The 13,272-nt window shown below is 50.1% G+C and overlaps 5 protein-coding genes across 5 annotated transcripts; 2 read left to right on the top strand and 3 right to left on the bottom strand.

The window, feature by feature from the left end:
* Window positions 1–487: 487 nt before the first annotated feature.
* Window positions 488–2,669, top strand: CONPUDRAFT_167049 (FAD/NAD(P)-binding domain-containing protein). The gene is made up of 10 exons (XM_007772752.1): window positions 488–556; window positions 633–718; window positions 779–893; window positions 943–1,025; window positions 1,081–1,310; window positions 1,357–1,429; window positions 1,484–1,531; window positions 1,592–1,710; window positions 1,772–1,901; window positions 1,954–2,669. Exons 1-10 carry the CDS (start codon window positions 514–516, stop codon window positions 2,407–2,409), a joined length of 1,383 nt encoding a protein of 460 aa, XP_007770942.1. The 5' UTR covers window positions 488–513; the 3' UTR covers window positions 2,410–2,669.
* Window positions 2,670–3,203: 534 nt separating this feature from the next.
* Window positions 3,204–5,015, top strand: CONPUDRAFT_91533 (FAD/NAD(P)-binding domain-containing protein; the record flags this gene model as incomplete). The annotated part of the gene is made up of 10 exons (XM_007772751.1): window positions 3,204–3,246; window positions 3,309–3,394; window positions 3,445–3,559; window positions 3,613–3,695; window positions 3,750–3,979; window positions 4,045–4,117; window positions 4,167–4,214; window positions 4,271–4,392; window positions 4,447–4,576; window positions 4,635–5,015. The coding sequence occupies 10 exons, from the start codon at window positions 3,204–3,206 to the stop codon at window positions 5,013–5,015; spliced, it is 1,311 nt and encodes a 436-aa protein (XP_007770941.1).
* A 212-nt stretch (window positions 5,016–5,227) lies between these two features.
* CONPUDRAFT_155946 (mitochondrial carrier) lies at window positions 5,228–6,464 on the bottom strand (the record flags this gene model as incomplete). Its single annotated transcript, XM_007772750.1, has 7 exons — window positions 5,228–5,247; window positions 5,301–5,765; window positions 5,824–5,880; window positions 5,959–6,184; window positions 6,239–6,286; window positions 6,335–6,358; window positions 6,414–6,464. The coding sequence occupies 7 exons, from the start codon at window positions 6,462–6,464 to the stop codon at window positions 5,228–5,230; spliced, it is 891 nt and encodes a 296-aa protein (XP_007770940.1).
* A 502-nt stretch (window positions 6,465–6,966) lies between these two features.
* Window positions 6,967–8,083, bottom strand: CONPUDRAFT_59975 (PRTase-like protein; the record flags this gene model as incomplete). Its single annotated transcript, XM_007772289.1, has 9 exons — window positions 6,967–7,018; window positions 7,090–7,113; window positions 7,168–7,200; window positions 7,249–7,398; window positions 7,452–7,483; window positions 7,538–7,586; window positions 7,648–7,778; window positions 7,837–7,861; window positions 7,971–8,083. 9 exons carry the CDS (start codon window positions 8,081–8,083, stop codon window positions 6,967–6,969), a joined length of 609 nt encoding a protein of 202 aa, XP_007770479.1.
* Window positions 8,084–8,507: 424 nt separating this feature from the next.
* CONPUDRAFT_127232 (uncharacterized protein) lies at window positions 8,508–13,261 on the bottom strand. Its single transcript, XM_007772749.1, has 20 exons — window positions 13,166–13,261; window positions 13,071–13,091; window positions 12,943–12,998; window positions 12,834–12,861; window positions 12,482–12,761; window positions 12,406–12,426; window positions 12,161–12,351; window positions 11,758–12,106; window positions 11,695–11,704; window positions 11,555–11,646; window positions 11,398–11,506; window positions 11,103–11,339; window positions 10,845–11,050; window positions 10,667–10,795; window positions 9,776–10,609; window positions 9,414–9,725; window positions 9,218–9,363; window positions 8,659–9,163; window positions 8,592–8,604; window positions 8,508–8,524 (listed from the first exon to the last, which is right to left on the bottom strand). The coding sequence occupies exons 1-15, from the start codon at window positions 13,231–13,233 to the stop codon at window positions 10,043–10,045; spliced, it is 2,364 nt and encodes a 787-aa protein (XP_007770939.1). The 5' UTR covers window positions 13,234–13,261; the 3' UTR covers window positions 8,508–8,524; window positions 8,592–8,604; window positions 8,659–9,163; window positions 9,218–9,363; window positions 9,414–9,725; window positions 9,776–10,042.
* Between the last annotated feature and the right edge of the window lie 11 nt (window positions 13,262–13,272).

The following is a 13,272-nucleotide window of genomic DNA, read 5'->3' as shown; positions in this document are numbered from 1 at the left end:
ATAGTCTCGATTCATACGCGCTCCTGCGTGTAGGATCGCAAGCGAGAAGTGTTCTATAGAGGCTGAGAAATTCTGCAGAAAGTGTTGTGTTGAGGTTCCTAACAAACTTCACACGTCAAGGCTCCCCTTGCATTTGGTTTTGGGTAGGATATGTCTCACCTCTACGGATATTTCCTAGCATACACCGTGGATTGGCCTTTTGAGACTGCGCCGATGCTAATACTATCCTAGGTTCGCCAGTGCACTGCCTGAGCTTGTTTCAAAGATGCGGCTACACGTGGATGTAACAACTGTTTTCGGTGTTTGTATAGGCTGTAAGGGCCGCCGTCCCTGTTGGCGTCAGGCCGTTGCGGCTGGTAATTACTGCCAGCCGAGGCGGATTCAAATGTATATTGACGCTAATGTAGCCGTTAGCTGCCATAAGGCGGCCCTTCGCTCTCAAAAGGAAGAATTCAGACTCTATAGGTGCCAGCTTTAACCTTTTCACTACCCACCATCCTAAGTTCTTCGAGTATGACTGCACCATTGACCCTCGATGTCATCGTCGTTGGCGCTGGTATGTTCCTCCCGATTAGAAGATGACCGTCCGGTGGCCACAAGCACACCGATCACTGATTGGCTCCGTTTCCCAGGCCTCTCGGGCATCGCCACTGCTTACAGACTGCAGAGGGCTGGCCACAGAGTAACCGTTTTTGATGATCGAGACGAGACCTCACGAGTATGTGACTTTACTCCTTCATCCTTTTCGCGACTATGGTGCTAGCCTCTCGTTGGATAGGGGTGCACCGCAGTACACTTGCCATGCAACCTTGCAAGAATTCTGCACGAGTGGGGGTTCAAGGAGCAAATCGACGCTCTCGCCTTCAACGTCAAAAACATCAACTTTCACTCCCGTAAGCAAGGCGCGGCAGGCCGAGGAAATCCATATTGACAGCTTCTCAGTGGATTCAGGAGAGCTGCTTGGCTGCGCGGAGTGGCCTGACGACCTCATTGACGAGATCGGTGCCCCATACCATATCATCCAAGTAAGAATATCCATTCTGGTATGAAGCGCTGCGGTAACGAGTCCAATGACTACAGTGGAGGGATCTGTATACCATGCTTTACGTTGCCGCCACTGACGCCGGTGTTCAATTTCACTATAACACAAATGTCGTTGGTGTGCTTAACGAACCACCTCGAGTCGAATTGGCCGGCGGGAAAACAATCACTGCGGACTTCATCATAGGCACGGATGGGCCCAACGGCATCGTACGCGCGTTGCTCTTCGGTGAAGCCATGCTCGAGCCTGAAGGGCACACCATATATACGTATGTCTATAGCTAAAGCTAAAGCTGCTGGCTAATCAGATGATAGGGGAACGGTCTCTAGGGATGAGCTGGCTAATCATCCAGAACTTTTGGACCTAACTGATCCTTCAAATGGCAATGTACGCATCTCAACAACAGCGATTATCCCCTGTTCCCTTTCTAACGAGAATTAGTTCCAAATTTGGGCCGGAACTTCGCGACATTGCATCGGCATGCCCATGGTCCGTATGGTTCATCAACACATTTGATCACGGAAATTTTCTAAACATCTCTGCCCTTAGCTGAATGGAGCCGAATACGTCGTACAAGTGTGGCAACTGAACGACGACATTCCCGATGAAGGAGCAGAGGGCTGGGACGCAGCATACACCGGTCCACGTCCAAAAGTCGGTGATCTCAGGTACGTGACATACTAGGGTAATATCATTTGACGACTTAATCTGACGTCGACAATTACCTAGGCTTCAACGTCTGGTTGATCTGTGCACAGACATGCGGCGCGTAAAAGTTTTTAAACCAGACTGTCCCGAAGAATGGGCAGATGACACCGACAGAATATTACTAGTTGGAGACGCTGTCCACTACTTTCCCGTGAGTGACCACGCGATCCCTGATGCCATGTATTATCTCATCCGTATGATAGCCTGGTCTAGTGCAATCGGCTGCAGTCCACCTGGAAGACATCGAGATTCTCGGCGTCCTACTTTCTCGGTTGACCAGCTGGGAGCAGCTATCGCATCTGATTCGAGGATACCAGGAGATACGCGAGCCTCGTTTCCAACAAAACGAAGATTCATGGCATCGAACGAACTATTCTTTGTGGCTTCCTCCAGGCCCTTCACAGCAGGGCAGGGACACTCAATTTCGCCGCCAGCTGGAACAGAAAGGCGAACCACTAGATGACGAGATGATGCTAGCGCAGTTTGAAGAGGTCTGGAAGGAGGTTGGCTACAACGCGCGGGAGGCTGCTGAAGAGTGGTGGGTAAACTGGGGCATGCTCAGAGAGAGGAGCAAAGGACGGAGCGTCAGCATTTGTCTAGCGGGGCCGCCTGAGATCTCTGGTGTCTCGACACATGTCAACTCTATCAATGCGGAGTGAAGGTCAGATTCGGCTACCCTCCCTGTGTGGCCGGCTGAGATCTTCATGCATGTCACCTCTTTGAACATGGAGTGAAGGGTCGACCACCTTGTCTATTTTAGTGGGGACGTTGCTATACCCCTCGTTGGGAGATTTGGATGCTCGCTTTCTGATATTAGAATACCATCTGATTTACGTCTGGATTTATCATTTGGGTCAGCTACCACAAGCGTAAGGTTGCCACAAAGCCCGGTTTGTTCTCTATATACCGAGGTAGACAAGACCTGCAGCTTGTGGCACTTGTGGCAGTGATGCTTATATTCACAACTTTGTTTGAAGATATTCGCTGTCGCCTTCCACGAAGAACGCTTCTCATTTAGGCTCGCAAAGTTTTCCACTTTGTCAGCCGCCTTGACTTTAGCCCACCTGGGTATAATGTCATACACTTGGGAGGTGGCACGCTCTTGCTAAAGTGATCATTGGACTCCGAGCCTGGTTCCGACATGTTCTAAACACTAGTACAGGCAGCTCAGGCTGGTCTATTCATGCGCACATCTTACACTCACTATCATTCACGGCGCTCTAATACTAGGTTTTACGTCCACGGTGGGCGTTCTCCAAAGCTTATTCATTGGACCGGCTTCCGCAAGCAACTGATGCGCCAGCTGGGCTATTTTCATCCAAGGCCTTGAGAGAATTCTCCAAATCCAGCCGATCAGTATAATGCATAAAACGGCGGCGTAGTATGGCGCCAGGCGAATGCTAGGACCTATTTTCTTTTTTCTCTTGGTCATCACCGTCGCGTATCATCTGACATGGTGGCGAGCTTCAAGCTAGACATTATAATTATCGGGGCTGGTGAGCGATATCTTTTGATCTGTGACTTCCAGCCTTTTGACGGATCGCGGTGCTTCCGATAGGGCTAGCTGGAATTGCGGCAGCGTTAAGGCTGAGCCAAGCTGGTCATCATGTACGTGTCTTAGATGAACATGACCGCGGTGAGAGAGTAAGTTATAAGCTGAGACTGTGACCTACTCTAATGATTGATTTTCTCAGGGGTGCACAGCAGCTCATCTCCCTCCAAATGCTACCAGGATCTTAACAGACTGGGGTTTCCGCGATCAGATCCAATCCCTTGGGCACTTGATCAAAAATTCAAGGTTCTATTCCAGTATGTCGTTAGAAATATAACACCCTTGTTGGGCATTCACCGTGCCTTACCAGTGGAGAATGGCGAGCTCATCGGAAGTCAGAGGTGGAGAGAAGAGGTTATTCGCGAGATAGGCGCGGACTATTATTTTATTCATGTGAGTTGGCGGTGAAACTCAGTCCGCTCGCATCTTCTGTAACACCCTTCCAAGTATCATGATCTATACGCCATGCTGCATGATGCAGCGGTCAAGGCTGGTGCCATCGTACAATTCGACGCCGGCGCCGTGAACGTGGAAACGTACCCTCCTCGTGTCACACTTACCAACCAAAATGTGCTGAAAGCTGACTTGGTAATTGGCGCTGACGGTCCCCGAAGTATTACCCGTAGGACTCTATTCGGTGAGGAACGCATTAAACTAGAAGGTCATTCTCTATTCACGTAAGTCTTGCCTGGTCACTTCGTTCTAGATCACCTTAGCTTACACGCTGGCGTCTAACTACTAGAGCGGTGGTACCCAGAAAATTGGTGGAGGACGACGCATTGGTAGGAAATTCTATTAACCCTAGTCTTCTAGAGGTGAATCCTCCCCTCAATTGAGCAGTGGCCTCCTTCTAACGAAATGCAGTTCCCACTTTGGCTAGGCTCATCGCGACATGGTGAGGCCATGTTGATGGTTCGTATTTTTGCATTTGCGTATAATCTGTCTCCGTTCGACAACTCTTTGAGCAGCGTGACGGGACCGAAATTGCTCTTAACATTTTTTATCCTGATTCTGAGATACCCATCGACGCAGAGGATACCTGGGAAGGTGAACCTATGCAAGGGTGGCGCCCGAGATCGAACGATCCAGTGTAGGCGGTCATTTATTTGTGCTGGTTTCCAATACTGAAAACATCACGTTGCAGGCTGCAGCGCTTGATAGAACTATGTCCGGATATGCGCCGTCTAAAGCTATACATCCGCGAAGAACTCGAAGATTGGATAGACGAATCCAGCAGATTGCTTCTAATTGGCAACGCCGCTCACCCGGTACTAGTACGTGTATTATATACCGACACCTTATCACACACACGCTGATGTCGAGGCCAAAAAGCCTTGCTGGTCCCAATCATGTGCTATAAATCTAGAGGATGCCGAAACTTTGGGAGTTTTGCTGTCACACATCAACGACATTGACCAGCTGCCAGTGTTGATTGAAGGCTTTCAAGAACTTCGAAAGCCCAAATATCGTTTCGTCCAGGACAAATCGTGGTGGCAGTCAGTCGAGTCCATGTGGCTTGCTCCAGGCCCTGAACAGAAAGCGAGAGATGAGATGCTTCGAAAACAGCAAGACGACGGGGACTGGGACGAGAGCATGCTACAACAGCAGTTCGATGGATTATGGGCGGCCTTTGGGTACAATGCTCGCGAGGCTGCGGAAAATTGGTGGACAACTTGGGGAATGTTGAGAGAAAGAAGCAAAACAACGGCGTGAGCAGTGCTTATCCTTGGATCCCAACTTTGATGGGTCCTGCGTACTAACGATGATCATAATCGTGGATTTCTACTAGGGTGTGTACGAGTTTCATGATGTCCCAATAGCCTTGTTGCATGAGGAAGTAAAGATTGAGTCTATGGTAATGTAGTAATAGTAAGTAAAATGATGAGTATGATGCAGCAAAATGATGCAAGTCGGGTAGAGACATATCACTCCCGCATAGCGACCTCTGCAAACCACATTAGCCATTCATTGTATAGCTATGGCACAATTATGACTCACTGAAGAACTCATATGACAGCCAGCATAATGCGTTGCTCGGCATATGCGCCAAAACTCGTGGAGTAAAACCCCGGCTAAAGCCTTTAAGCCCGTCCCTCTTCAAGATAATCCGGAAAGCGTCGACCATGCCACCAACTCTCCGGATTTCTGGGTCTTTCGACGATCCTCGTGTCTGGAGCAACGTCTTTGCGACATCCAATGGCGTTGTCGCCCCAGCAGCGACACCACCGGCAAGTCCACCGGCAATCATATGGGTCACCGGAGAGTACTGGTTGGAAGGATTGAGCATCTTTTTGATCTGTTCGTACACTGTGAACTGGATCGCCGTGAATGGAACAGACATTGTCAAAGTCGTCGGGTATGAGACGTAGAACGCAGATAGACCCTCGGACCGGTAGATGGTTTTCATGGCAGTGAACACGGAACGAAATTGTGAGTCGTGAACTTGCATTCGCTGCTTAATCACTAGAAAAAGCCAAGTTCGTCAGGGGCAATTCAGACGCCGAAGATGTGTATGTTGTACCATCGAATGGGTTCATGAGGGCATCACTGGCCATCGTAGCCGAAGCACCGGCAAATGCTGGAGCGCAAGAATTCGGTCAGTCCGAGCCCATTTCGGACTCGTCAAATAAAACACAAAATCGCGGTTGCTGCTTACATGTCGCCAGCCACTGGTTTTTCGCCTCGTCGTTGCCCCCCGCCAGCTCCTTAATGGCCTCATACATTCCGAAGTGAACAGCATGAGCTGGGCCGGCACCCAGAATGACCGAAGAAACGCCCCTCCACAATGCCCGCATGCCCTCAGTAGATGATATTCGCGTGAACGCATTGCCTATGCCAGTGTACACCGCTGCTGGGGACGTTGCAAAGACTTGCATACGCGTCTATCCCAACAGTGCCGTCAGCTCGCGACGGTTCATTGGAAGGTTGGGGCATACCTTCATGGTGTCTATGGGGAACATAACTGCATGCTCCGTAATGCCAGCCTGTAAAAACTGTCTGGAGGAGCTCAACGTCATATGTAAAAGGCTCACCAGTGCTCCAGCTAGCATGTTGACCTGTTTTAATGTCTTCTGAGCATGCGCAGGGCTACAGATAGGATTTTCGACTCACCCCGAGACCAGCCTTGGACCCTAGCGCCTCATAGTCGATTTCCTCGGCCATACAAATGAACTGGGCGAGTTGGCGTTGAGAGCAAGAGAGGTAGCGTGGGATGACAAGCCGACGAAATCCGAAACGTGCCGAAAGTTAGGGAATGAGGTTTAACGCAGGACTTGGGCGTCGTGCTTCCGGAGAGATGGTGGAAGGAGACAAGCAGAAGATCGCTCACGCTGCTTCCCGGACCTGGCCCCTCGTAAAAATAATAAACGGGGCAGGAAGGCAATACAAGCACGCTGCAAAGAGGCTGGCGTTCACTAGCTCACTAACAACGGATCAACGTCTCGCGAGCCTTTCAATGCCTCGTCCTTCGGCCGTACGCGTCACCGATTTTTCTAGCATTCCCGATATCGACGATGCTCTGTCCGCGCCGGATCCGCAACAGTCTATCTCGTATATTACACGTCATGCTAATTGAGACATCAGCGTCATACATGCGTACACCTGCACCTGCTTGTAAAACACTATGTTAGACCCCAGGAGCTGTCCCATGTGGTTTCTTTGGGTTTTAGGAACTCGTTTTGCCTGCTGCCGCCAGTCTATCGTGCTCCTCGATGTCGCTGATGAAATTTGGGATTTAAGTCCGCAGCCTTTACTTGGCGGACGATACCGCCATATGGGATACACTCACATTGCTTCCCACGGATAGTCCATCCTGGATTCAGAGTCAAGATATTTTTGACATCTCTCAATGACATGGGCAGCTTACCATAGGTCTTCCACGTTGGCACCCGCGTAGTATCTGGAACAGTTGACAGTGAGTTCAAACGCCACTAATCGTTGCACTCACGGGACATTTGTGGGCAAAGTACCCAATTTTGGCTTAAGCTTGTTGTGTACAACGAAGATAGCGAACTTCGTTCGCTTCGCTTCGCGTTCTGACACTGGCACATTTTGTAGTTCAAGCTCTACGTCCTTCTGCAGTTCCGACAGTGCGTATCTGACAGCCATATTTAGCTTGTTATCGTTTGGAGGCGAGGCATATTAACCTACTGCAGTGTTTTCCGGGAGTCATCGACTTCGTCCTAACCAAATTACGTTCCCAGGTTGCATAAAAAGACTATAAAATTTATACGCACCACGATTAGTGCGCGCCTACCAAGCAGAGCTTGGCCCGGATTAGGACCCCTTCCATGAGCTTGTGTTAGTTCGACGACACCTTCGATACACTAGAGGGAGTGTGCCTTACAGCCATTGGGTACGGATAACCTCGTTTCCTATTTGCTCTGCAGTCGTTCCTGGCAATGACTCGTACAAGGAGAGGCCAATGGCCTGAATCGGGATGTTGCGCTTGGTGGAAGGATCTTTGAGGAAAGTTCGCTGGTGCCGGCCAGATAACGTGAGTGCTCCAAAAGACGAAGAAGCCACGGAGTCTTACGAGGACACGGGCCGGGAAGAAGCCGCTGTTTTAGTGGACATAAGATGATATTGAATAAGATGGGCACGACACACTGACCCTCCACCTGGACGCCTCGAGGTCAATGAATGATACTTTGGAAGGTCGGTGTGCACTTACCGATCGCGATGAGCATGTCAGGTTTGAACTCTGCTATCTGAACCGCAGAAGCCTTGATGATGTTGTGGATATCATTATACGTGGCCCGAAGATGCGGGGGATCTCCCATGGTGAGTTGATGTATGTCTAGGAGAGAAACGAAGCTGTAAGCTGAGATGTACTAGAAAGGCTCGATTTCTTAAGATACCTGTGCAACAGCCAGTATTACGCTACCTTTGTATTAGATATGAAATCTAAGTGCTGATAATCGACCAAGCAGAGATATCACGCGCACTCGCCACGCGGATCGGCCTCGGACGCAAAACGTTTATATAGGATCATACCAGCTACCAACGCGTTTCGACCCTGGATGAGCCTTCCTTAACCCTAGCCAGAACATGTCAGACCAGACTCCTCCCAACCTTCAGCATAGTGGGTCAAATGCAACTTCAGGCCCATCAGCCCAACCGAAAGCTATTGGAAGCTTTGCCAAAAAGCAGTCTGATGTGACAAGGCAAGGCACACAGAAGCTCAAATTCGTACCGACTATCCCTGCCCGCAGGAAGAAAGAGTGCGTTATCTTTATGTTGCTCACAATAACTTCATTTGACGCTGATCTTCTTCTACCATATCCTCAGAGAGACGCCAGCAGTGAGAACTCATGTCTTCGGTGCGTCAAGGCTACCCCGCTGACTATGAATGCAGGACTCATCTACTGCACCCACATCAAGTACACCGGCCCCTACCGCACCTACTCGTGGACGTGGCCGAGGAAGAGGTCGTGGAGCTGATGGACGAGGAGGTGCCCCACGCCCTCCTACAGAGATGACTGCAAGTGGTCCGTTTGCTATGGGTCCTGCTCTTGCGGGAACATCTGCACGACGCACAGTTCCTCGCTCAAACTTTACCCCCATTGCTCCCATGGGCCCAAGCATGAAGTCTTCGCTAGGGGCAGGTCTATCTCAGACGCCAGCTCCCAGTCTGAAGCAGGAGCAAGGGGAACCACTTCCGCTATCGGTGAAGAAGGAAGAAGATGACGAGGTGTATTCAGATCCCGATGAGGGCGTAGAAATTGTCGACATGGATGATGTCCGTCGCATGGACTGGATGGCGCCTGAAACGCTCTTGAAGGACAAACACCAGACAAAGAAAAAGAAGATCAAGATTGCTACGGATGGCTCTGTATTTCCTCCAGAGGCAAAGGGTAAAGGTGCGACTGTCTCCTCCCATTTGGTAACAGAGCAGAGGTTAATATTGTGTTTAGCCAAAGTACAAGTTATGGATGTCGAGGAAGCTGCTGCTGTAGGCGAGGTCGATTTGGCGAATGCCGTAGATCTCGAGGAAAGTGAAGAGGAGGAGGAAATGGAAGACCTGATCGAGGACTTCGCGGCCCAAGGCGATGCGGATCAGGTACGATGCCATAGAGAGCTGTGGGCTCTCTTACTGAGATATCTCTGCAGGAACTAGATCTTCAACAAGAACGCGTGTTCTTCTTCCAATTTCCAGAACCATTCCCTTCATTTGTTCCCCCACAGCCAGCGCATTTTGATGACTCATGGGCGGACCCGACTAGCGCAGAAACTAACCCTCCACAAAAACGTGTCTCATTCTCTGAAGATACCAAACCAGCAACCCCCGATCCATTAGGAAAGGAAAATTCGACGGAGAATGATGAATCCGCCAATGCCCTGGTTGACGGTGTTATTGGACAGCTCGAAGTATACCGCAGCGGTAAGGTGAAAATGAGGCTAAACAATGGAATGCTATTTGATGTAAGTTTGCACTTTGTACAAAACATTTTCACGCCAACTTGTGTTTGTAGGTTTCAGGCGCAACACAGCCGTCGTTCCTGCAGCAAGTTGTTCACTTGGACCAAGAAAAAGGACGCATCAATGTTATTGGCGAAGTTAACAAGCGTTTTGTTGTCTCCCCAGACCTTGATTCACTGCTATCTGCAATGGAGATCTCCGATCACCAGCGGCTCGTTGAACCCAAGATGGATATCACGTAGATGTTATTGTTATGTCGAGAGCTGCGGTCACATTGCAACATTATGTTATGGCACGAAACAAAACTTGAACAAGATAAACTACGAAGGCCTAAGCCCAAGCTGGCCGATGAAGTCACTCCAGATCCCGTTCTGGTCGTTGGGCGGGTATTGTGATTGTTCCTCGGGAAAACACGCCTGCTGCAAGGTTGCTATGGCTTGCAACTGCAGGTCGTTTGACATCGGCATACCCATGAGGCCCGAGGGTAGACCGTTCGTCGGGTCATTGGGATACATGCCTGTCCACTCCGCGGCATCGGTCACCCCTCCGCTAACGGTGTAGGCGAACTCTCTTGTGATGGGCAGAATGAGCCCCGGGTTACCCAAAGCGCCGTAATACTCCATCACCGCTGGGTGCGAGCTTCCAAATTGCTCACGGAAGTCGGTACTCTGTGCGCGGAGCCTATTAAATGAAGTTGGCTGCTCTTGTGCAACCTGCGGGGAGCTGTCACGCGAGGGTTTTGCGATGACGCTCTTGCGCCCACCAAGCACTTGCAACTCGTCGGGGTTGTAGGGACTGGAGGATTTGGCCGAAGACTCTAGCATAATACCAGCCTGTGCCGCATCTAAGGCGGCGTGTGCACGCTGCGAGAGCTTGATCAACACACTCTACAGGTGAGAATCAGCTTCCACTGACGGTTTCAGTTCTAGTACCATCGAACGAACCACTGTCATAGAGGCCCGACACGGCGTCGACCCTTTCTCGAACAAGCACAGGCCCTTGTCGAGCTCCTGTAGAGCCTCTTGAGCCAGGTGACATTGCGGGCTTTCCACGACCAGGGCCCCCAAGACGATCTATACAACGGTCAACATGCTGTAAAGCACACCCTGAACCACCTCTTACGCAAGCAGAGAACACACCAGACCAGAAGAACCATTCATGACTCGTCTGTATAGGGTGCGTTGCATACAAACTGTCCAAACTCGATATTAAACGGCATGCACTCCGGAATGTCGCAAGAATGGACGGAGCAAATTTGTGTGAGAGCGGGTTTTCCGGAAGCTCCTGGATTGCTTGTGCGAAGTAACTTCGGTGTATGTAAAGCAGGTCTGCGGAACAAATGTCGATTGTCAACTTATACTACACTGGGGAATGACGAACTGCATTCTCGCTCGGTCAAGCAACAATACTGTTGCATCGCACGATAAGCTTCTGGATGCCAGCTGCGGTGCCTGTCGAGTGCTTGTATTGGAGCCTCCAAATGAGAAGGGATGCTGAACTCTCGAATTTTTCGGTCCATATGCAGCATTATCGAGTAGTTGTGACCTCGGATACTGAAGACCTGCTGTGTGGATATCGATAAGCAAGAGGCAGAATATCTGTATTTCCATGCGTGCCCTGAATCACACCAAACATTAAGGAGGAAGATTGTCGAAGAGAAGCAAGGAAAACTTGCAGCCATAATCAGACGCTCCATTTGCAGATAGGCTGGCGTCGATGTCTTTGGGAAATTTGGTGTCTGTTTGATGAATATTGATGGAAGGCGGTCTTCCGTTGACAATACTCTATCAGCTTGTTCAGCAAAAATGCATATGTACTGTTTATGTTCTGACCGTCCATTGATCATATGTGAATATCTCCCAGAAGAGAGTTCGCCTTCGCTGTATCTCCTCCTCGTTTAAGTTCCACCCAGCACTGTCTCTCTCTATTAGCGATTAGTGGTTGTCGAGGTTAGGTTGGACACAGAACGTACGCAGACCAATCTGCAATCGATGATCCAGCGTTTAATAGGTTGACAGCTACTATAGACACTTACGATTTGACCCAGACGGGTGCACAGACCGAGCAGTAGCCACCTATTCTCCCCACCTGACCGATCAATTTGGTAGGAATAACGGACCGCCATGAAAATGGCCGTTACGCCAGCAATGGATACTTCTTGAGTGATCGAATCTAGGGAAAACACAGCTCGGGATAACGCAAAATACTTTTCCGAAATCATCGCCGCAGAAGTGTTGTCTTCATACATTGCCCCTGAGGCAAGAGCGACAAAGAAGACTGAAAGACGGTGTGGCGTAATGTGATCGACTCTAGGCGGGCCCGGCGTTCCATATATTGGCTCCATGATGCTCGACATAAAGTCCTGGCGTACAATGGGGTCATACCTGTGGATGACATGTCGTCAGTAAAACTGGATGGCAGTTTTGAACCATACATACATCCAGGCTACATTCTCGTAGTACAGATCTGCCAGTCTCAAGGCCCTGGCTCTCGGAGGTATGTATGAAGCGAATTGCCATTTATTGTACGCAGTGTCCCTTAATCCAAATGGATAGGCGTTGCAGAGGTCCATTATTTCCCAAGGCAGTCCGAGATCATGAAGATCGGGGGTGCATTTCTCGCTGTGTTCCTGCGAGAGCACGAAAGTCAGAAGAGATGTGATAGCATACTGGTGAGTACACACCGGTAGCAGCTGTTGAAAGTACTGCATTTTCCTGAGGTCAGGCGATTGTGGCAGTCACAGGCGGAAGCATAAATACCTCGGAGCTCGCACTTTCGCCATGGTACTTGGCTTGCCCATCAACCCCTATTGAGAGCGAACCGATAGCGTCGGACGTCTCAATAACGTCCTGGTCAAACAGTGTCTCAATCTTGTCGAGGTCGGGAAACGGCGTGGGTTGATTTGACGTAGACGGCGGTGAGCGAGAGATATCTCCATGTGCCCTGCGCGCTTCTTCAAGAGCCTTCTCGAGTTGCTGTATACGTTCTGTCTGGCTCGCTACCTCTTCGGCGAGCTGCTGCGCACGTGCTATAAGCACCCTGAGGACATGTGTGAGCGAGCCTCCGAGTCGGAGGCGAACGTCATCCTTTCACAGGACATGATTTACGCACTTGTTACCTTTCGTAGCAGCTAATGTGCCTGTAGAATCCCGTCATAGAACACGGCGAAGGAAATTTCGGTAAGATGTAGTCATAAGTGTCGGTTGCTCAAGAAGCCTACCATCTGGACAGATATTTGCACATCCTCGGCGTATGCACGATTGACAGGGGAAGGTCCTGTGTACCGGCGTTGTGGTTAGGTGCATCACGTCGCAACCCAAGGCTATCAGCTAAACAACCGAGACTTGCCTATCACATTTGAGTTTTGACCTAGATGTCGGACGGTCAACCAAGCATGGGTTCTCTATTCTAAATCCTCAGCGACCGAGGGATTAATCGCGTACCTGCGGCATTCCGCACACGAGCGGCCTATTTTGCTTTTGTCCGCTCCTGAGTCTAGTGCAGACGACATGAACTCCGTGCGGTCTGGTGCGGCTATTAATGTCTCGAG

Source organism: Coniophora puteana (genome assembly GCF_000271625.1).
Source record: "Coniophora puteana RWD-64-598 SS2 unplaced genomic scaffold CONPUscaffold_9, whole genome shotgun sequence".
Classification (NCBI taxonomy): domain Eukaryota; kingdom Fungi; phylum Basidiomycota; class Agaricomycetes; order Boletales; family Coniophoraceae; genus Coniophora; species Coniophora puteana.
This window is presented reverse-complemented; position numbering and strand designations above follow the sequence as displayed.

Excerpts from the sequence above, each read along its gene's own strand:
- CONPUDRAFT_167049 (XM_007772752.1), top strand. The coding sequence starts at position 514 with ATGACTGCACCATTGACCCTCGATGTCATCGTCGTTGGCGCTG. Across the intron at positions 1,711-1,771 it reads CCAAAAGTCGGTGATCTCAG|GCTTCAACGTCTGGTTGATC; the intron begins GTACGTGACATA and ends ACAATTACCTAG. Across the intron at positions 1,902-1,953 it reads ACGCTGTCCACTACTTTCCC|CCTGGTCTAGTGCAATCGGC; the intron begins GTGAGTGACCAC and ends TCCGTATGATAG.
- CONPUDRAFT_127232 (XM_007772749.1), bottom strand. The coding sequence starts at position 13,233 with ATGTCGTCTGCACTAGACTCAGGAGCGGACAAAAGCAAAATAGGCCGC. Across the intron at positions 12,999-13,070 it reads TCAAAACTCAAATGTGATAG|GACCTTCCCCTGTCAATCGT; the intron begins GCAAGTCTCGGT and ends GCCGGTACACAG. Across the intron at positions 12,352-12,405 it reads ACTTTCAACAGCTGCTACCG|GAACACAGCGAGAAATGCAC; the intron begins GTGTGTACTCAC and ends GTGCTCTCGCAG.